The 21,814-nt window shown below is 45.7% G+C and overlaps 1 protein-coding gene across 2 annotated transcripts in view; it reads right to left on the reverse strand.

Annotated features, from left to right (window-relative positions):
• PDE8B (phosphodiesterase 8B) overlaps positions 1–21,814 on the reverse strand; it is a 342,584-nt gene that overhangs the window by 83,669 nt on the left and 237,101 nt on the right. For both annotated transcript variants that reach the window (XM_040622155.1, XM_040622156.1), the window contains 4 exons: positions 19,592–19,670; positions 16,022–16,162; positions 14,431–14,519; positions 12,280–12,340 (listed from right to left, as the gene is read on the reverse strand). In XM_040622155.1, the coding sequence (XP_040478089.1) occupies positions 12,280–12,340; positions 14,431–14,519; positions 16,022–16,162; positions 19,592–19,670 (370 nt within the window). The remainder of the gene's footprint in view (positions 1–12,279; positions 12,341–14,430; positions 14,520–16,021; positions 16,163–19,591; positions 19,671–21,814) is intronic.

Raw genomic sequence — 21,814 nt, forward strand, 5'->3', positions numbered from 1 at the left:
AGCTATCAGAAAGAACGAGTTCTCAACATTTGCTGCAACATGAACGGCACTGGAGGAGATAATGTTAAGTGAAATAAGTCAAGCAGAGAAAGACAATTATCATATGATTTCTCTCATCTATGGAACATAAGAACTAGGATGATCAGTAGGGGAAGAAAGGGATAAAGAAAGGGGGGTAATCAGAAGGGGGAATGAAGCCTGAGAGACTATGGACTCTGAGAAACAAACTGAGGGCTTCAGAGGGGAGGGGGGTGGGGGAATGGGATAGACTGGTGATGGGTAGTAAGGAGGGCACGTATTGCATGGTGCACTGGGTGTTATACGCAACTAATGAATCATTGAACTTTACATCAGAAACCAGGGATGTACTGTATGGTGACTAACATAATATAATAAAAAAAAACATTAAAAAATAATAAAATAAAATAAATAAAAAAAAGAAATAGGACTAAGAGAAGATGATCTGCTGCAAATATTTTGCTCACCTGCACCTCTGTGCTGTCACCTGCTGCGAGAAGTGTGGCTACACTAACAATCTGTGCCCCCAAAAGATGGTCAAATATGGCCCCTCCACCAGCTCTTCCTTTGCCCACAGGGTGGCCTCTGGCTGAGCCCAAGGCCCTGAGACCTTAATAAAGCTCCTCTTTCATTTAAAAGAAAATTTAACCAAGGAGGTGGAAGACCTTTAATCTGAAAACTGTAAAAGGTAAGACACTAATGAAAGAAACTGAGAAAGACACAAATATTTGGGAAGATGTTTCCTGCTCATGGACTGGAAAAATTAACACCATTACAATGTCCATACTACCCAAAGCAGTCTACAGATTCAATGCAATTCTTGTCATATTCCAATGGTAATTTCACAGAATAGAACCATCCTAATATTTATATTAAAGCGCAAAGGACCCCGAAGAGTCAAAGCAATCTTGAGAAAGAACAAAGCAGGAGTCATCATACTCCCCGATTTCAAAGTGTATTGCAAAGCTATAGTATTCAAGCCAGTATATTACTGGCATTAAAATAAATACACAGATCAATGGAACAGAATAGAGAGCCCAGAAATAAACTCACAAATATATAGTCAATTAATGTATGGCAAAGGAACCAAGAATATATAATGAGGAAAGGACAGTCTCTTCAATGAACGGTCTGTGAATACCGGACAGCCACACGCAGAAGAATGAAACTGGATCACCATCTCAGACTATAAACAAAAATCAACAGAAAATGGATTAAAGACTTAATTACAAGATCTGAAACCATAAAACTCCTAGAAGAAAAAACAGAACATCAGGATCTTGACATCTGTCTGGATGATGGTGTTTTGGATGCGATACCAAAAGCAAAGGCAACAACAGAAAAACAAACAACTGGGACTACAGCAAACTAAAAATTTTCTCCACAGCAAAGGAAACCATGAACAGAATGACGAGTCAATCTACCGAGTATTTCCAAGTCACATATCTGATAAGGGGCTAACATGTAAGAACATATAACAAACTCATACAACTCAATAGCAAACGATCTGATTTTTAAATGGACAGGGGCGCCTGGGTGGCACAGCGGTTAAGCGTCTGCCTTCGGCTCAGGGCGTGATCCCAGAGTTATGGGATTGAGCCCCACATCAGGCTCCTCTGGTATGAGCCTGCTTCTTCCTCTCCTACTCCCCCTGCTTGTGTTCCCTCTCTCGCTGTCTCTCTGTCGAATGAATAAATAAAATCTTTAAAAAAAAATAAATGGACAGAAGATCTGGACAGACATCTTTCTAAGCATGACATACAGATGGCCGACAGGTACATGAAAAGATGCTCAACATCACCATTCCTCAGAGAAACATAAATCAAAGCCACTGTGAGATATGAACTCACACCTGTGAGAAGTGTAATTACCGAAAAGACAAAAAATTAGAAGAAATTTGAGAGGATGTGGAGAAAAGGAACACTTTTATGCTGTTGGAAATGTAAATGGGTTTAGCCACTATGGAAAACAGTGTGGAGATTACTCAAAAGATTAAAAATAGAACTACCATATGGTCCAGCAATTCCACTTCTGGGTTTTTATTAGAAGGAAATGAAATCACTCTCTGACAAAATATATGTACCCCCTGTTCACTACAGCATTATTTCCAATAGCCAATATAATGTAAAAAATCTATGTGTCCATCAAGTGATGAATGGATAAAGAAAATGGGAAATATGTATACAATTGAGTAAAAGAAAGAAATCTTGCCATTTGCAACAACACGTATGGACCTTGAGACAGTATGGCACATGACATAAGCTAGAGAGAGAAAGAAAAACTCCGTATCACCATATTATCTCATGTGGAATATGTGGAATCCACAAACCAAACCCCTATCTCATAGATACAGAGAACAGACTGGTGGCTGCTAGCAGCAGGGAGTGGGTAAACTGGGTGAAGGTGGTCAAAAGATACAAAGTTCCGTCATAAGATAAATAAGCCCCGGGAATGTAATGTGTGGCACGGTGACTATAATAATAGCGTATTGCATATTTGAAAGTTACTGAGAGAGTAGATTTTAAGTATTCTCGTAAGAAAAACTATTTTAACTGTGTGGTGAGGGATGTTAACTAAATTTACCGTGGAGATCGTTTTGCGATTCATGCATGTGTCAAATCATTATGCTGCACACCTAAAACTATACAACGTTATGTGTCAATTCTACCTCAATGAAACAAAACAAACTCAACCAATACAGATGTACTGTGATCTAGATTAAGCCACAAATATTGGGGCACCTGGGTGGCACAGCGGTTGGGCGTCTGCCTTCGGCTCGGGGCGTGATCCCGGCGTTGTGGGGTCAAGCCCCACATCGGGCTCCTCCGCTGTGAGCCTGCTTCTTCCTCTCCCACTCCCCCTGCTTGTGTTCCCTCCCTCTCTCGCTGGCTGTTTCTGTCTCTGTCGAGTAAATAAATAAAATCTTTAAAAAAAAAAAAAAGCCACAAATATCGATTAAAAGTTTTTGGGTTTTGTCCACTCCAACATGGCTTTCCTGATCCTATTTCCCTATGAGTTTCTCTGTTCAGAATGGGTTCCTGTTGTTACAGAAAGAATTTTTGTAGACATGAATAGCTAACATACACATACATAAACATTGCTTGGAGAGCGAGGGGGGTTCCCATTCATTGTCTTCACTGTAATGGCATTAAAAGGAGCACTTCTAATAAACCAAGCAGGTTTTATCTAAACACACAAAAAAAGTCCTGATTTGTAGTGTTTGCCAATTTCCCTGGTCTAAACATACCCCCAGCCTGGCTGCTGGAAGCTACCAACACGACTTGTCGTTGACCGTGGCAGCTCAGCTTCCTGTGGTATTTCTGTCCCACAGAGGAAACAAACGTTGATGTCCTCACAAGCATAGGTAATAGTACAATGTCGTAACACACTCAGGAAGTAAGTGATGGCTTTTGAGAACTTAGTTTTGAAAAAATGGACTGCATGTTTCCATAGTTTAAGTGTTTAATAATGGGTGGTTTAACAACTTGCTCACACAGAAAATAAACCATCAGCCCTACTGAGCCTGGATGAGCTGGTGCCAGGACACCCCTCAATGGCGGCAGACAGCAGACAGGAAGCTGGAGCAAGACAACCAGAATGCACAGTGGGATGAAAAGAAGGCCATGGAGTCCAGAGCTGTGAGGAGGACACACTCTTCAGACTAAGTGGCTTCTGGATGCGGGGGACGCAAAAAAGGAAGTGTGCTGAAGGGGGTTCCCAGGTTTAGGGTGAGGGTGACTGACTGGGTGCCGGGGTCCCATTAGCCACCCAAGGATTTCAGTGGAAGCGGACGTGGGGAGACACCTGTTACCTCAGCCTCGCCCGGCCTTGTGACTTCCACTGGACCACAGTGCCTGGGGGCAACTGATGCCCACTCCATGGACGAGTGAATGCTCGGCTTAGGCCCAGCCTGCCCAGAACTGAGACCTTCTCAATGTGAAGTGAATTCCTTCTGAGGAGTCAGTCACCAGCTGTTGCCTCAGAAAACAAAAAATTTCCAGATAGTGCTAATATCCATAAATGGCATAAAAAATGGTAAGTAAATACAACTTTTAACAATCAGGTCTAAGATAACGTGAAAGTCTCTTGGGCTCCATTAGTCTAAGTCTGCACAGTGAGCAGAATCTTCCAACAGCCTGAATGACAAATCAATAAAAATGCAGCCTTTAGAATTTCAGTTAAATTTAGGAGAAAAAAAATTCCTTCTCCTCAAAGGCCAACATAGTATCTCTTTAAATCCTAGTGGTCTTAAATGTGTCTATGCCTGTTTACTGCCGTTACCAAACCTATCTTTCTTCAGTCAAACTGGTTTTTCTGCAAGCTGACACTTCCCCCTGGAGCGGCTGAACACCTCTGTGGTGGCAGAGAGGACAATGCTATGGAACCCCATCACCGTGCACAGCGGACAGCCCCGGGTCCGGGGTCCTGTGGACCACACAGGGCCAAGCTGCTCTGACAGGGTGAGGGCACCTGTATCTACCTGCTCCCCCACAGTGCTCATTGTAGGTGTGCACGTCCAGAACATTCCGGGTTCACCCTCCCCCTCAGCAGCCAGGTAACTCCCTCTCAGTTTCAGACCCCAGCGGCCCTTCCCGAAGCCTGTCGTGATTGGCCACGGCAGCCACCCGCTATGCCAGCCACGAAGCTGTGTGTCTCCTCTCCTCTGACCCAAGACTTCCCCGCACATGTAAGCCCATCGCTGCATCCTCAGTGTCCCTGCCTGTCCTTGTTCCCTGCTGGGACCACCTACTGAGGCTCCGTGCCCTCAGACACGCAGCAGGTACTCCATTCAGGTCTGCTCAGGGTTTGGCAGTTCCAACTTAGTTCTCAGGAAAAATTGTGGTTTTGCAACATCAGAGGCCTTTCTTTAAATAGCTTCATGTAAATATGTACTAAAGCTAACCGGAAAAATTATGTTTACTTAGCGGCTTTAGCAAATACATCGACAAATATTTGGAGCATCTACTGAGTCACGTCCCCGTGCACAAACTCAGCATCATGCTAACACGCTGATGGCACAAAAAACATTTCCAAAGGTGAACAGGCGCTTCCAGGGATTACTGAGGTCATGTTTCCAACTGCATTTCCCTTTTTCTCCAACTTCCCTTTAAGAAGTCAACCTTGGACGTGTGCCTTGGAAAAACATGGAAAATAGTTAACGGCGCATGAGACTTATTAGCTCCCGAGAGATCGACACTCTACGCATAATACTAATTCGGGGCTAGACAGAAGCTTCCTCTTCCATTTCCTAGGCTTTCCAAAGGTTGCTGTGTTAGGGAGTAAAAATCAGTTTTCAAAATAATTTCTGGATGTCTACAGGGCACACATGGTGGCGTCCCTGCCCCAAGGTGAGAACTGATCCAAGGCAGCCTAAGATTAACAGTCCAATGGGTGATGCAGAAGACAAGCCTCCCCATCACCTCATGGCAGGTACGGGCGAGACACGGCTGGCAGGTTCTGGAAGCTTTCTTGGAGGAGAAGCTGGGTTGAGTCCTGAAGGACAAGGAAGCTGCCAACAGTTGATGCCATTAAAAACATGTGATGTATATCAAATATTGGGCATTTAGGACAAATTTAAACATTTTTATCACTAGGGATTAGCAATGAGCAGAACCCATCCTGTGATTTGGTATGCCTGTCTCCCCTGGTTCCCTGCGGCGGCCACTTCTGTTTTGTAAAGAATACCATGAGCTATGAGATGGTCTCAGTATTAAGGACCCTGTTCTGCCATACCTAGAGGACAAGTCCAGAAATCAGGAAAATACAGGGTCCTCTGCAAGCCAACGTCCTGAGCAGTGTGGGTCAGGGTCCCCGTACTCAGGAGGGGAGGGCTGGATGGCCAGAAGTGAAAAAAATCTTTTCTGAGTAGCTTTAACCCAGAACAGACCCTGTCCATGAACCAGTGATCCGAGCTCACAGTACCAGAGCCTGGCAGCCATTCGTCTTGTCCGGTAGCTCTGCAACCTCAGAGTGAGTCAGCATCACGTGGAGGGCTTGTTAAAACAGACTGCCCAGGCCCTGTGTTGCAGCTTTGATTCTCTAGGTCTGACTTCGCACTTCTAACAAATTCCCAGGGCTGCTGCTGCTCCAGGGAACCACACTTGGAGAACCACTGATCTAGACTGACGTCTGGCCAGTCAGTGACCTCCCCAGACAGCTTTTCCTACTGAGTCCTCAATATACTATTTGAATACCTCCCTTAGTGATGAACTTACTACCCACAAACTACATAGGGGTCCGGTCCATTCTAATAATTCTTTCCAATGTTGAGCCTAATCTGATTCCTTTAAAATTCCCACTGTTTTTGCCTTCCTTGGGGCCCAGTCCCTCCTTCCCCACACGAAGTCTTAGCAAACTGAAGACCTGTTCTTTCTCCTTTCTTACTTGCTACTATTCAATACCCTTTGTATCTTGTTTTAGGTACTTCTGACAGGCTTAGTCATATGCATTGTTACTGTAGTAAAGTTCTATTTTTTTTCCTAATCTTCAAAAATTTCAAGATTAAACAGCAGACTATGAAACAAAATATAAATGAACCCCCAAAATTGAGCTCAAAGCAAGTTTCCATCACAGCAAATGTAGAAAATTCAGCTCCTACTTCTGCTCCTACTGTTCTCAAACAAGTTACATAGGTGAACGTGCTTTTAAAGCAATGACTCCCAGGGGTGCCTGCGTGGCTCAGTCAGTTAAGCAACCAACTCTTGATTTCAGCTCAGGTCATGATGTTGGAGTTGTGAGGTGGAGCCCTGCGTTAAGCCTACATTGGGCGTACTAAGCGCAAAGTCTGCTTTTTCTCTCCCTCACCACTACCCTCTCTCTCATAAATAAATCAGTATTTAAAAAATAATAAAGCAATGACCCCCAAACATCCATCTCCACGCTGATGTTAAGCTCTGACGATGCTCCCATCAGTTTGCAATGGAAGAAGCAAGTTTATCCATTAAGTCAAACTTATTCAAGTTCAATAGCTGTTCTTCATTCAGACATTATGTCCTTCCCACTTTTATCATTGCTGAAACAACTTTTCTTCCCTAAAATGAGGAAGTAGAGGTTGTCAGTGGAATTTTAAAATCAGGTACTTCTCCCCACCCCTAGCGCGCCCCGGGTCTGGAAAGTCCCGTGAAAAATGCAGGTCCGACTGCTCTCATTCTGTTCTCACTCGGCCCTTATCTCGGAACCTTGGTTAGCCAGACAGCACCACGCTCCTCGGAGCCTGCTCACGACCCTCCCCTGCTCTATCGCAGTGCAACACGGAGGACTTTCTGCAGCTGTTCATTGGTGTCTGTGCTCCCTAACTTCACAAAAACTAGCGACTTCCTCTTCCCGGACAGGCAAGCTCTGCACCTCTCTGGGGCTTCTCCATGGCCTGGGAGCCATCCATCCACGAGAAGAGGGCCCAGTGAGCCAACGCTAAGGACGCAGCACTGACAGCCGCACCGCCGCCCTCTGGCCCGCTGGCCGTCATACTCCGTCAGGGCTCTGCACCAGCCACTGGCATGCTGGCTTCTGGAGCGCTGTGTATTCTCACGGCCAAGGCTTGGAGGAAAAAGTGGAAATGGGGGATGCACTAAGGGTGGGCACTGTTGGGACACCAGTGGGGAGGCCCCGCTGCTTTGTCTGGGCCAGCTTAGGAGAAGCAAGTGTGAAGTCGGGATCTGCAAGTCTCCTTTCCCTGTACGAGACTGACTCCTGGACCATAGTAGCAGATCTCTGAAATTCCACTTTGAGTCATGCATTTGGATTTGGTTGTAGACCCCATGAAAAGGCGAAAGCCTTAAAGGACTAGGTCCTCTTGTCTTACCGCATGAAGGGGTTGAGACAGGCTCTGCACCAGGGTGCACGGGTGGCACGAAGGCAAAGGGCCCCAAGAAATGTGTTTGCGCATGGAGGGAGCCATTTCTGGGATCCCAGAGACTGTCCCAGGCCTAGCAGAGTGGGTAGTCCAATAAGAAAATTATCCTCTGGAAATGGGGTTGGCAGACTTTTTCTGTGAAGGGCCAGACAGCAGACATCTTGGGCTTCGTGGGCCACGTAGCATCTGCAGTAACTTGTCTGCTGTTGCAGTATAAGAGCGATAGAACAAAGCGTGTGGCTGTATTCCAACAGAGCTTTCCACACAAAACAGTCCACATTCAGCCTGCAGGGTGCAGTTTGTTGCCCCTTGTCCTAGATGACACCTAAAAAAATTCTAGCCAGTCTCCTTTGGTCCTTTATTCTAGCTTCTCCTGCTCTTGGCTCCTACCTCCCCTGCACCATGCTCTAGAAATCTATCTTGTTTATCTGTGACCCCCACGGCTTCTGGGGCAGAGACTGTGCTGGGCACATTTGGGGAGCAAGTGTGTGTGCGGTGGAAGACAGTGTTTACAGACGACAAACCTCACCGAGCACTCCCAGCCCCTTGGCAAAAAGCTACAGGGTTCACACAGGAAAAGGGATGTTTTCTGATGACAGGCACTACCCGAAGATAGCACCCTGGCTTACAACCTCATTCCTTGTTAAAATGCAAGCCCATGGGCGGATCCTGACGTCAAGGCTAAACCCCAGAAAGCAGCGCGGCCAGAACCGCCTTCAGACAGGCTGCTCCCACCCTCTGGGGAGCCCTTCCCGTCACAGACCCATCACCATTCACCTCAGCCTCCTTAGATGAGGAGGAAAAACACTGTGGCTAGCCAGAGACATAAAAATTCTTTGTTATTGGAAAATCTAAGTGTCTCTCCAGGCCTGTGCAGCACCATTAGGTGACGTCAATGGCTCAGGGTATCTGAGCTCTACGTTTCCACTCTTCTCAGAACAGCAGCTAATTCACGGCAATAAAGACATTTCTATTTAGAGCATCAGAAAGAGGTGGCCCTGCGATGCTGCATCCCTAAGTCCTGTACTAGGGTTTGCCTCCTTTCTCTGTGAAGCAGGAAGGGTTTGGAGGTGGCAGGAAGCCAGGACCTTGACATTCGATTCCAGTCAAGCTAACCCACAGTGGCAGGACCGACTATGCACCGGGCAGGACAGCCTCACCAAGACAAGCACAGGCAGGGGGCCCCACGGGAGAGGGAGGCCAGTGAGGCACACAAATGGCCACGGTAACAGTGGGGGTGATACACAGCGAAGAAGGTACCTGCGGGCTTGAGGCGGGGGATGGCGCTTGACATTCCCTGGGATGGACCGTGAAGGATGGGTAGCATTGGGGCACATGTGGTTGCAAGGAGACTGGTGACAAGGAGACTGCGGTCCGACTGACTGATAAAGACAGGAAGGAGGAGGAGCAAGCCTAGGTTGGTAGGGGAAGGCTGTGCTTAATTTTGGACGTGAACTGCCCTGGGCTCATTTCTGGTCTGAGTGTGAATGAGCCCAGGGGCATCTACGCTTCACCGCCTGTGACAGGTTGGCTTGCCCTGCTTGGGTTCAGTAGTTTGTCTCTCAAGAGCCACCAGGATGCCCTCCACCTTCCCCTCCACCCACGTCACCTCTCACGTAGACCTCATCCTTCCTCCTGGAATGTGTCAACTTCGCTGCTGGGAGAATTTGTTTTTCTATGAAAGCTAAATTCCCTTCCTTTCCCCCAGGTCCCCAAGAATGCGTCTTTCTATGTGATGATAGAAGTGAAAGCTTCCTGATCCTCGATGAAATTCTCAGTGTTGAAAGAAGCATTTTATGTTGGACTAAATCTTGGACGATTCCCTTTGCTGTTCTAGAATATTTTGCTTGAGTAGCCAAATCAATCTTGAGAAAGAAGAACAAAGCCAGAGGCATCATGCTCCCTGACTTCAAACTACATCACAAAGCTATAGTACTCCCAACAGTGCGGAGTTGGCATAAAAACAGACACATAGATCAACAGAACCGAATAGAGAGCCCAGAAATAAACCCACATATATGTGGTCAAATAATTTATGACAAGCCAACAATATACAATGGGGAAGGTATAGTCTGTTCAATAAATGGTACTGGGAAAACTTAACAGCCACATGCAAAAGAATGAAACTGGGCCATTATCTTAGACCATATGGAAAAATCCACTCAAAATGGATGAAATATTTGAACATATATAATATCTGAAACAATAAAACTCCTAGAGGAAAACACGGGGACTAAGCTCCTTGACATCAATCTTGGCTATGATTCTTTGGGTATGACACCAAAAGCAAATGCAACAAAAGAAAAATAATTGAGTCTACCATCAAACTAAAAAGCTTCTGCACAGCAAAATAAAGGCTTCTGTCAACAAAATAAAAAGGCAACGTACCAGATGGGAGAAAATACTTGCAAATCATATCACATTAGGGGCTAACAACCGAAATATATAAAGAACTCCTGCAACCCAATGGTGAAACAAACAAACAAAAAAATCCGACTTAAAAATTGGTAGAAGATCTGAATAGACATTTTTTCAAAGAAGACATAAAGATGGCCTACAAGTACATGCAAAAATGCTCAACATCACTAGTCATCAGGACAATGCAAATCAGTAACACAATGAGTTATCAACTCACCTCTGTTAGAATGGCGAGTATCAAAAAGATATGAAATGACAAGTGTCGGCTAAGATGTGGAGAAGAGGGAACCCTCATGCACTGTTGGTGGGAATGTATCCTGGCACAGCCACTATGGAAATTCCTCAAAAAAATTAAAAATGGAACTACTGTATGTTCTAGTAATTTACTCCTGGACATTTATCCGAAGGAAAGGAAAACACTAACTCCAGGAAGATAGTTGCATTCCTAGGATCATGGCAGCATGGGTTTGCAACAGCCAAGACACAGAAACAACCTGACTGTCCATTGATGGATGGATGGACAAAGAACATGTGGAAAATATACACAATGGAGTATTACTCAGCCACCAGAAAGAAGGAAATCTTGCTATTTGCAACAACATGGATGGACCTTGAGGTCACTATGCTAAGTGAAATTAGATGAAGAAAGACAAATACTACACGGTATCACTTACATGTAGAATCAAAAACAAAAACAAAAAACCGATCATATAGATACAGAGAACAGGTTGGTTGCAAGAGGCAGGGTGGGGGCAGAAGGGTGCGGGGTGAAATGGGTGAAGGGGGTCAAAAGTACAGACTTCCACTTATAAAATAAGTCATGGGGATATAATGTACAACATAGTGACTATCCTTAACACTGTAATGTAAATTTGAAAGTTGCTAAGAGAACAGGTCTCAAAAGAAGATCTCATCACAAGAAAAAATGTTGTAATTATGTCTGGTGATGCATGTTTACTTGACTTATCATAGTGATCATTTTGCAATATATACAAGTATCAAATCATTATTTAAAAAAAAAAAAGTATGAGGCACGGGTACCTTTGATGGACTGAGATACCAGCTGAAAATCCTGCACAGGGTCACAGCACCCAGGCCCGCCTCCCCTCCGGAAGCGGTGTACTCAAGGGGGGTGAGCCCAGGCGTCCACGGTCCTATCACCCGGCAGTTCCTCTCCTTGCCTGGTCAGCCTCCACCATCTGACCCCACACTCTCCAGCTCCCTGACATGCTTCCCTAAAATGTTTTATGCCCCCAAAACCTTCCCATCCTTTGAAGATATTATCTCTTTTAAAACCTCCATAAACGTCAAAAGCTACATTTAGTGTTTTCACACATAGATCACTGATAATTACATTACCTCAGAACTTTTTAACCAATAAATTTTAAAGCATGATGCAAATACACACAATCCAGTATCAAAAGCATAATGAAAAAGGAAAATATAGGAGTATCAGCATTGCTCTCTATGATAAAACTATCCTCAAAAGTTCTTCAACATAGCAACATAGCAACTAAAATTGTTACTCCCAAAAACAAGATTCTAATGTCTTGTCCTACATGATGTAATGGTAAAAACCAATAGTGCTCAGAGCACTAATTTTTACTAACTTGGAACAATTGTTTTTGATAGGAATTTGTAGGAGTGAAATGCTCAAACACATATATGCTTTTCATTCGTTTAAGAAATTAAGACAGAAAAAATAGAACAGTTTTTATTTGGAAGAAGAATTTTCTGCTCTCATCAAATACATTAGTCTTCAGTTGCACGGCCACGAGCTAAATCGTAACTGACGTGCCTTTCTAATAAAGCAGCAGAAGCTTGCAGCAAATTTTTTTTTTAACTATTTGTTAAAGGAGCCTAATTTTGCCATAACCCTCCTAAATGGGCAACTACAGGAAGCTACGGAGAAAGACAGGCAGAGAACAGTGGTGAGAAACGTAACGCATGGTCAAGGTGACAAGGCGAAGGAAGGAAACGGAATACCGTACCTGCTTATTATTGTCAGTGGTACAACACAGTTTCTTGAGGGAGACAAAATGCCTAATTTTCCTAATAACATAAATGATCAGTTATTAGTGAGGCAGATAGGAGATGATTCAACAAACCAGCAAATGAAAACATCAACAGAATTTCTTAAAGCAAAATCCCAGGGTGCATTCTAGGGCAGATTTAAATTTCAAACAAAACGCAGTCTATGGAAAGCCCATTTTTCACGCGTAGGCCACACATGCCTTTGGAAACTTGGGCTTCCCTTTTAGCCACACTTGGCTCAGAAGCACTTTCCTAATGGGTCCTTGGTCTTGCAACAGACTCCTGAAACCGTCTCCCAGGTATCTTCAGTGATGGCATGAAATGCTACTCCAGACAAAATTGGTTTTAATTCCACTGACACTAATACTTTTACAGCTGATGTAAAAAGCAGAAGACTCATTGGGACAATAACCAAATTACATGGCCGCTGTTTTTACATTAATATTCCATATTCTTTCACAGCACAGTCATCGCAATGATGGCATTTTTCAGGCAGAGAAAACTCGTCTTAATTCAAGGTTATGGATGGAATCCCAGAACGACCTACAGTCTTTCTCATGACCACGAGGGAGACCAGAAAGAGACTATAGCTGCCTCCGCCTGGCACAAAAATCAGTTCAAGGTAGATTTTTCTACTGACAGTGGAACCAGGAATTCTAGAGGGCTATGTGAGATTTTATAGCAAAGAGTCTCCTCTCTGTTTCTCTTCCTTTGAATCAACTTTCTCTAGAAGACCCTGAAGAGAGCATAGAAAATACCGTTTATTCTGTAACGAGCTTCACTAAACAGGAAGAGGTCAAATTTACCTACTTTTAGTAAGAATTTCCTCTGATAGTACACTGCCCACAAGTGGGGGGGGGGAAATAACACTGTGTCTAGACAAAGGAACTTCTCTCTTATCTGTAAAATCAGATCAGAAAAGTTCATTCTGACAGAAATTACCAAGCAATAATGTCTCCTCTGCCTTCATTACCTAAGAATTCTGGTCACACACACACAGTCCATCTTAGCTCAAGTTTTCTGAGAAGACGGTCGAAGGATGATGATAATGTGTGACAGTCATCATGGCCTCTGAGCCGGACGGCTGGTGGAAATGGCCATGCCAAGGGGGCCCGGGAGGCTGCTCTCTGTGCTCATGACCCTTGTCAGGCCTGCCAGGGGCCCACCACCCTGAGGGAAGCTAAATGGCAGGAAATACAAGACAGTGGTCTCTGAACTGAGGGGTAACAATTTCAAAACTTACCACACAAGGAAAATTGGAGAGGGAATGACATACAGGTATTTTGCTCACTTTACAGAATGTTTTGTTTTCTAACCACCCAAAATTTGGAAGGAACTCAGGTAGTCCTAAGAGTCACAGGCAGGACTTTCCACTTCCGGTTACTAGGCTGACAACTCATACCTCTTCTTCCAAAACATCACAAGACAGCATGTGTCCCTCGTAAACTGTGCTGTGAAGCTAGTGTCGACCTTCAAGCCAGTTTACCAAAGGCTCGTCTGTGATACACTGTTTGGGGATCCTGCCTGGCTTTGTAAACCCTCTCACAAAATTTAACTGGGAGAAGGAAAAGAAATCACATATTTACCTTCTTGAATAGTCTTCTCTGATAATCTGAGGTTAAATGAAAACAGATCACCTCAGCTTCTGGTCAAACACACCTTTCTCTATGAAACCATGACCTCCAAGGCTCTCTTGGCCCAGAGCCAGCCCGGAGAGAACCACTACAGAGCCAGTGCCTCAAGGAGAGAAGGCTGGCTCCCAGGACAGGGCAGAGGCCAGCGAGCCCTGTTGTTTTGTTGTTGTTACGACAGGGGAAGGCCTAGACACAGCTCCTTCAGAGGGTAGTCAGGAGAAGGGAACCACAGATGATCAGGTGAAGGTGGGCAACTGGGGAGATGCTTTGTAAAGCCCATCAACAGGAGCAGGGAGGGGGAGGGCAAGCCACATTGGGGGCTGTTGCCAGCCACGTGGAATTCTCCACAGTATATTCTATGCACAGTACATCCACCGTATTTGGGGGTCTAACGCTTACATTGGCATTTCGATATGCAGACCCAACGCCCACATGAGCCCTTCAACTAAACGAGATCAAGAAGTTCACGCTCACCCTCCTTGGCCAATCACCGGGGTGATCTTCACGTGCTGTTGGATGCTGTCCCCGGATTTCCGTCTGGCATAGTAAACCCCCTGCCACTCCTACGTAGACAAAAAGAGCTCTTAAAATCCTTCCATCAAAGCTTATGGCTGCCTCTCCAGACACTCTTGCCAAGCTGAGCAATACCATTCCACTAAACACTGCTCATCATTGTACCCATTGTGATGCTTACCACCTAAGACTTGCGGTCACGCATGAAGACCCCAAAGACCAACGTGTCCGCCTCCAGGCTGGCCTTCCAGGGTCCAAGGACAGTTGAGGAGTGGGCGGAGTTGCCCCTCTCAGCCCTGTGGGTGTAGGGGCCCCACGTCAAGGGATTCTTAAAATGTCTTCCTTAAAATCTTCACAGCAATCTCTGAGCTTGATATTATTATCCTTGCTTTATAGAAGGGGTAAGCCAAGGCTCAGAGAGTCTAAGTAATTTGCCCACATTAAGGAAGTGGAGAACGTGGTTCTAAATTGTCTCCTAATTCTCCTTGAAACCTGTCCTCTTCCTACTCTCCTACGGAGCATCCTACCGAGACTTCTCTGGCATCAGTGTGGCTCCTGGCAGTTTCCATGGATCAAGCAAAGGGGAGTATGAACATTCTTGCTGCCTCTGGACCTCAGGGAACCAGCTGGGACAAAGAGCCTGGTGCCCTCAAGGGGGATCCAGTGGTACCTCCACCATTTCTGGAGATTTTCTCTACAGCCTCTTCTTGCTCCCTCTGTCCCAAGAGTGGCTAACTGGTGTGCGTATGGGGTCACCAGGTGCATGGGAGTACTCTCCTAGCAATTTTTTTTTTTTTTAAGAGTACTTGATAACGTCCTGATTCCATTTCAGGCTTGCTGCCCCTAGGGTTACAAAATTGATGTTGCCTGTCATATAAACCCAAACTTATTTTATTCCTAAAAAGTGGTCCCTAATTAAAAGAATACAGTGCTTATCTAACTACTTCCTATCAGAGAAAACAAGATGAAGGAAATCCTATGAGCAAGCATTCTGAATGCCTAGAAGAAAATGCACAGGGACTTCCTGCTGGAGGGGAGGGCTTGAGGCAAGGTGCCTATGGCACTCACAGCCCTGTCTTCAGCTTCTGGACACACTGACATGACGGGGAGACGCGAGGTGTCGGTCTCTACCCAGCTGTGATGAGGAAAGAGAACAGAAAAGGGAAAACTGACCAAGAACTGGGCCCACATGTAAATCCTGGTTTTACATACTTTGAGTCCCCCCAACACTGGACACACTAACAACACGACAGCTGTGTGGGGGGAGCCCTGTCCAGAGACAGGAATGACGCTGCCGCGATGATGGGTGGGATATATTCACCCCAAGGGTAAACTCTCCTGATGCAAATTCAGCAGATGCTATAGCATCGTGAGGACCACATTCGTCTGGTATCCAAAATTAACCCAACAAGTCACTCATTTTGCAAACAGAAGAGATCTTTCACTTAATGATCATGTTGGGAAAGCAGCTAATCTTAAGGACATGACATGGGGCTCACAGGGAAAGAAAAAAAAAAGCATTGGGAGGGGTTTGCAGATCTGTCTCACCAACCTTGCCCTTCTTGATGCATGTGTTGATGGTGTCGAGAAGGTCGGCCCGGTTCTTATCACTTTTGGGCAGCTCAGCGAGCTCTTTCCCCAGCAGCTCGCCTTTGTGGTAGCCCATCATCCTTTCAAAGGCTGGGTTGACGTACTGTGAACAGGGATTGGTTATAGGTCAGTGCGGGTACGCTGTGTGCCCCCAGCGGTGCTCGCTGGCACACAGAGCAACACGTCAGACTAGCAAGTACGAAGTTCCCTGGCCGAGCGCTCTCCGAAGCAGGTGCAAGCTGGCCCCCCCATATCACTACGCCCCCCAGAGCAGGTGCCTCACTCCTGAGCAGCCATGTATTCATTCAGCAACCAGCGTCCTAGTTCCCTCTGGGACTCTGGAAGGAACTCCTTAGCAGACCGAGAGCAAGAAGCCCTCGTCTAGCAGAGCCAGCTTCGTGGGGGCCTTATTCATCTTCAACTGCCCATGAAATAAAACACTCAAAACATAAAAATGAGTTAGAATAAAAATTCATGAGCTCAACGGGTGTGGGTTTATAGTAGTCACATCTCTGCAAAGCCGACATTTGATCTCTCCTGCCTCCTTTCTAATTGTCCCTACCTACCAACCAACGCTATGGCTTGGGGCCCCTCCCCAGCTCAAGTGAACAATAAATCTAGTTAAACAGTTTGTGCAGAAAGCAGCCCTTTCCATGCTGGGCATGTGTGGGCGTTAGAAGAGGCTCCCTTAGCACATTCTGAGGCCAGCAGACTAACGGGTTTCTTTCCCAAATTCTGCCCGGGGCCCTGGAATTCAGAGCTACTTCCTTGCCTGACTCCCAGCTCCCGTCTCCAGCTCTTCTCAAAGCTGAGCGAGGGGAACGAGACGAAGAACATGGGGAAAATAGGAGCACGTGGCCACTAGGTCGTGGATTTCCTTGGGCATCACGCACATCCGTCTGCTGCAGACACGTTCTTGCAAACTGTAATCACAGCTGCTCTTGCGCTCCACTCTGAGGACAGCAGTAAGGAGCCCAGTGATGCGGGGACACTCAGGGAGCTAGTCCCTCGAGAGCAAAGCTGCTACAAACACCACGAGATCCGGGAGCTGGAGGGATTGGGGGGCTGCTCTGGAGCCATAGCAGCCGGCCTTGTACAAAAGAAGAGGACGGGCGGTGACATTTTCTTCACGGACCTCCCATCGCTGACATGTGGCGGTCGCCTCCATTCTGGGGCTGGGCAGCATGGCCCCTGCTCAGCAGGTCGGCCTGCCCCTGTGTGCCGAGCTCCCTGTGCTGTCCTCTCTGGGCCTCTGCCCGTGTGCTCTACTTACAGGGTCCGTGCCCATCTCCATGCCTTGCCAAGCCTGGCTTGTCCCTCCCCTCCTCTAGCAAGCCATCCTTGTCCCCCTGCCTAGTCTGAGCTGGTGCCACTCCCACAGGCTCCCACTCTCGCCTGCGCAGGCGCCCAGTGACTTCTCACGCTCAATCCCGGGTTCTGTTTATTTTTCTCTCTCCCCAACTAGACATAAAAATCCTCAAGGGCAAGGCTACTTGGGCTAGATCTCTTGTTGCTCAGGACTGTTTAGTAAATATGGGATACACGCACTGTTTTCCTTGTTGGCTAAATTCTCATACATTTTCCTGTGTGTTTATTCTTCCTTCACTACTAAGTTGAAAATACGGGTAGGAGTCATGGCCCTTTGCTCACGCTGGGGTCGCTGGAACCTCAGAACACAGCAGGTACTCTAGGACATGGACGCTGGAGCCGGAGCTCCCAAGTTCAAATCCTGGCTCTGCCATTTCCTAGCGCCATGACTGTAGGCAAGTTACTAGTCTTCTCTCTCAGTATCCTCATCTGTACAATGGCTGCAACAGTAGTTGCCTGGTTCATAAAATGGTTTTAAGAAATAAATAAGAATGTCTAAAATGCTGAGTGAGGACTGTGCTTGGCACACAGTAAGCTTCACGTAAATGTCGTAAAGTAAATAGTTTAGATGGAGGGACGAATAGGTAAATATTGTTCCTGAACTTAACGGCTACCCCCTAACCTCCGCAGCACAGCCACACGGAGGCCCACACCCTTCAGCAGCAGGGCCCTGAGAAGGACTCTGGTATGGAGTAGGAACACACATGGAACGTTCCGTCCATGAGGCCTCCTCTTGAAATCCAGAACACAGAGGTCATTTTACTTCCCCCTTTACACATAACGTCCTCTATTCAACTTTCTCCTTGCTTTTGAGTTTTATATTCAGATCACCAGCAGATTTTAAAGGGGAAGTCCATTCCTTCCTGTTCCCGGTTAAGGTGGGGAGAGACGACACCACCGCAGGACCGCCCCAGAGACAGAGGGTTTCCCCCCACCTTAGAATGCTCACTCTAGAAGGACGGACTCTGTTCCCTGCTCAAGGGGTCATCAGTTCGACTACCAATGGGGAAGACAGGGAGAGCAGGGAGCCCCTTCTGCTCGTCACCGAAATCACAACCTGGCTGCCAGCTGTCGGAGGGCAGTGCAAAGCAAACGTGTTTCACGAATGGAATTGCTCGGTCCCGTCTGGATGTGAGGGGAACGTGAGATCTGTACTTGGTCGGTAGCAAACATGTCTGGTTTCTCTTCAGTCCAGGATGCAGATCTGTGTGCGTGCCGGTAGGCAGTAACAGGTAGCATCATGAGGAAGCTTCCAGACCCACATCACGGAACAGCCAGAAAACGTCTATATATACAGCCAAACAGGGAACCAGGAAGGATATGGCTACATATTTTGGTTCCAATACTTACTACCAGGGTATTCTTTGAGTAAATTCCTTGACCTTGCTGGGCCTCAGTTTCCCCAGCTGTATTATGGGGCACCCTCTTTCACAGAGTTGAATGGAAAGGAGGTAACGTTACGGACCTGTTTATGACAGGACCTAAGCAGGGTAGGCTGCTGATGGCTGGGTACGAGGGCAGGGTCTGTCTGTGTGCCGTGGGGGCTCTACTGTGGGGCATGGTCTTTGGTTTCTACTGACGACCTCAAGTGCTCCAAGTGTAAACTCAGGACCATTATGCAAACCCGCTGTGGGCAGGCTGGTATCACCAACGGCTGAGTCTACATTTCAGAATATTATTTAAGCGTAAACCTCTTACCTTCCAACAAATACAGTAAGATGACTTTACTTCAGAAAAGTTTTGTCTACTATACACATTTCCTTCGGAAGATAACTTTACAAGACAGCTCTAATTATAATACCAACTGTAGGCAAATAAATGAGTACCTTTGAAATATTTCATTCCCATAGGCATTTCTAAGCATTTACTCCATAATTCTGACATACTTCTGTGTCACGTAAACGCGGTCCTTACAAATGGTCAAAGAACTTACCCTATCTGGGTCAAAAAAAAAATCACAGGTTCTAATCTAGCTAATTTTTTATTCTTCTTGGCTATCTAATTCTTAAACGAAGTCCATCAGTTATATTTACATACTTTGACGTTCCTTTCTCCAAAGAAAATATACAAAAATGTAAGGCTTATGGCAAAGTTCCTTGAAAAAGGATGGCTCGAACTTGAAAGGTTCTATTTTGAGATCTCCAGATAAAAAGTGTCTCCCTACCTGAATCACATGGTCATCGCTTGTAATTTCTATGGCTTCATGACAGTGGTCTAATGCCGTAAACACCGAATTACAGGCCCTGCAAACAAAAGATTGACATTAGTGCAGCTGTATAACCATTAGCATTTCATGTGTTAATTTATCAAAGCAAACAGTTCCCCCGAATTAATTAAAACCGTGCCCTTTTGGAAGGAAAATAAACACCCTAGCCTTTCAAACTAGTTAGTTTGAATAAATAACAGCATATATTTCTGTGACTAAAACACAAAGAACGGTCATCCAGCCAACTCTTCATGTATCACGGCACGAAACACCCATGTGCCGAATGAAACCTTAATACTGACACAAGGGAACCAGGGCAGGGGACCATCTTCTAAGTCTCCTACGTCTATGTCAGCCCTGTTCTGTTTCATTCCTAGTGTGGTCATGGAAAAGTCAAGACCTCAGCAATTAGGAGAACTCAATTAAGCCCAAATTGAATCTGAGGTATTCTGTCTGCCCTTTTGCAACAGACACAGAAACATTTTTCCTCCTTCCTTACTTTCGTCATCTCTGATTAACAAGCCTTTATATGGTACTTGGCTTTCAACCACACCCACTGGCGGAAGGCAGGTACCGCAGAGTCCCCTCGCCTGGTTAACCCTACAGCCCTCCACGTAGGCACTATTCTTGGGGACCTTTCTTGTCTGAGTGGAATATTCGGAATCATTTCAACTTCTCAGTCTCTTGGTTAGAATTTTAAGTACCTTCTAATCCAGTGCAACTCCAAATACAGCAAGTTATTTACTACCTAACACGGAAAGGACGTAGCTAGTTACTAGAGCTTTGTTATCTGTACTGGCTGTTTAAAGAAGCCCAGCGAGGGCTTTCTTACCCATTACCAAAAAAAAAAAAAAAAAAAAAAAAAAAACCAAAAAACAAAACAAAAAAACCAACCAACCAACCAACCAAAGAAAACCCCCCAAAACAAACTAACAAAAAACCCATATTTACTTGATTGATGTTGCTCCTTATGAAACATACTCTTAAGATGTTATTCATTTTTTCCACTCATAGACGCATCTAACTTTGCCATCCTGTTTTAAATTATTGACAAGGGAGAGGGCAGATAAAACTGAGTCAAGTCTGGGTCTGTATTTTGCCAGTTATGGGACAACTTTTTATCCTTGCTGGCCCCCAGCTCCCTCATCTATAAAATGAGGGTAACAACACCCATTTTACAGGTTGCTATAAAAATCAGAACAGTTTATGCGAGGCGTTTCTCAAAGTGCTTCGGGTAATGTAAGAAATGTAATGTAAGAAATCGGCACACAGTCCTTAGTGTCATTTGTAAGATCCCAGGACAGTATTTCCTTACTCAAAGGCCAGTGGTGAAAAGAAAAGTGAATCACAACCTATCTTTTCTCATGAGTATCCCTGAAATATCTACCCAAAAGCGTGCTCAATAATAGCACGGTAACACGCAGGAGGAGGAAAAGATTTTAGTCCACCGAAGGGTACTGTTCCCATGCTGCAGAGACGAAGTACCAGTGTGGGCAGGTGAGTAGGCAATCGTGCTGGGGAGAGCAGAGGGTAAGCCTAACTCCTCTCAGATTCCTGATGGAGGCAATAGGTTTCCTTATTTCAATTGCTCCAGTCCAACTAATTTGAGCCATGGACTATCTTTTTTTTTTTAAAAAAAAGATTTTATTTATTTATTTGACAGAAAGAGAGACAGCTAGCGAGAGAGGGAACACAAGCAGGGGGAGTGGGAGAGGAAGAAGCAGGCTCATAGCGGAGGAGCCTGATGTGGGGCTCGATCCCAGAACGCCGGGATCACGCCCTGAGCCGAAGGCAGACGCTTAACCGCTGTGCCACCCAGGTGCCCCTGAGCCATGGACTGTCTTAATACCATCGTTGCATTTGTACACAATATCATTTAAGATTAGAAAAAAAAGAATAAAAGGAGGTTTTAAAATTATTACCGAAGTCACTACTACACAAAGAGGCAAGCAAGAGCTAGTCTCATCAGTAGTATCTCCCAGGCACGTGGGTCCCGAACCCGGCTGGGCAGGACAGGACAAGGTTTCCTGACCTCCAGGAGTCCCATGTGGAAAAGCACACTGTGTGCGGACTAGACCTCACACGGGAGAGCTGGATAATTAAGCTATAACACACTTCATCAAGTAATACATTCCTCTCCTGCCCATTTTCTGAAAGAGCCTGTCTGTCTCACCTAAGCAT

Source organism: Ursus maritimus, unplaced genomic scaffold (genome assembly GCF_017311325.1).
Source record: "Ursus maritimus isolate PB19 unplaced genomic scaffold, ASM1731132v1 scaffold_5, whole genome shotgun sequence".
Taxonomy (NCBI): Eukaryota; Metazoa; Chordata; class Mammalia; order Carnivora; family Ursidae; genus Ursus; species Ursus maritimus.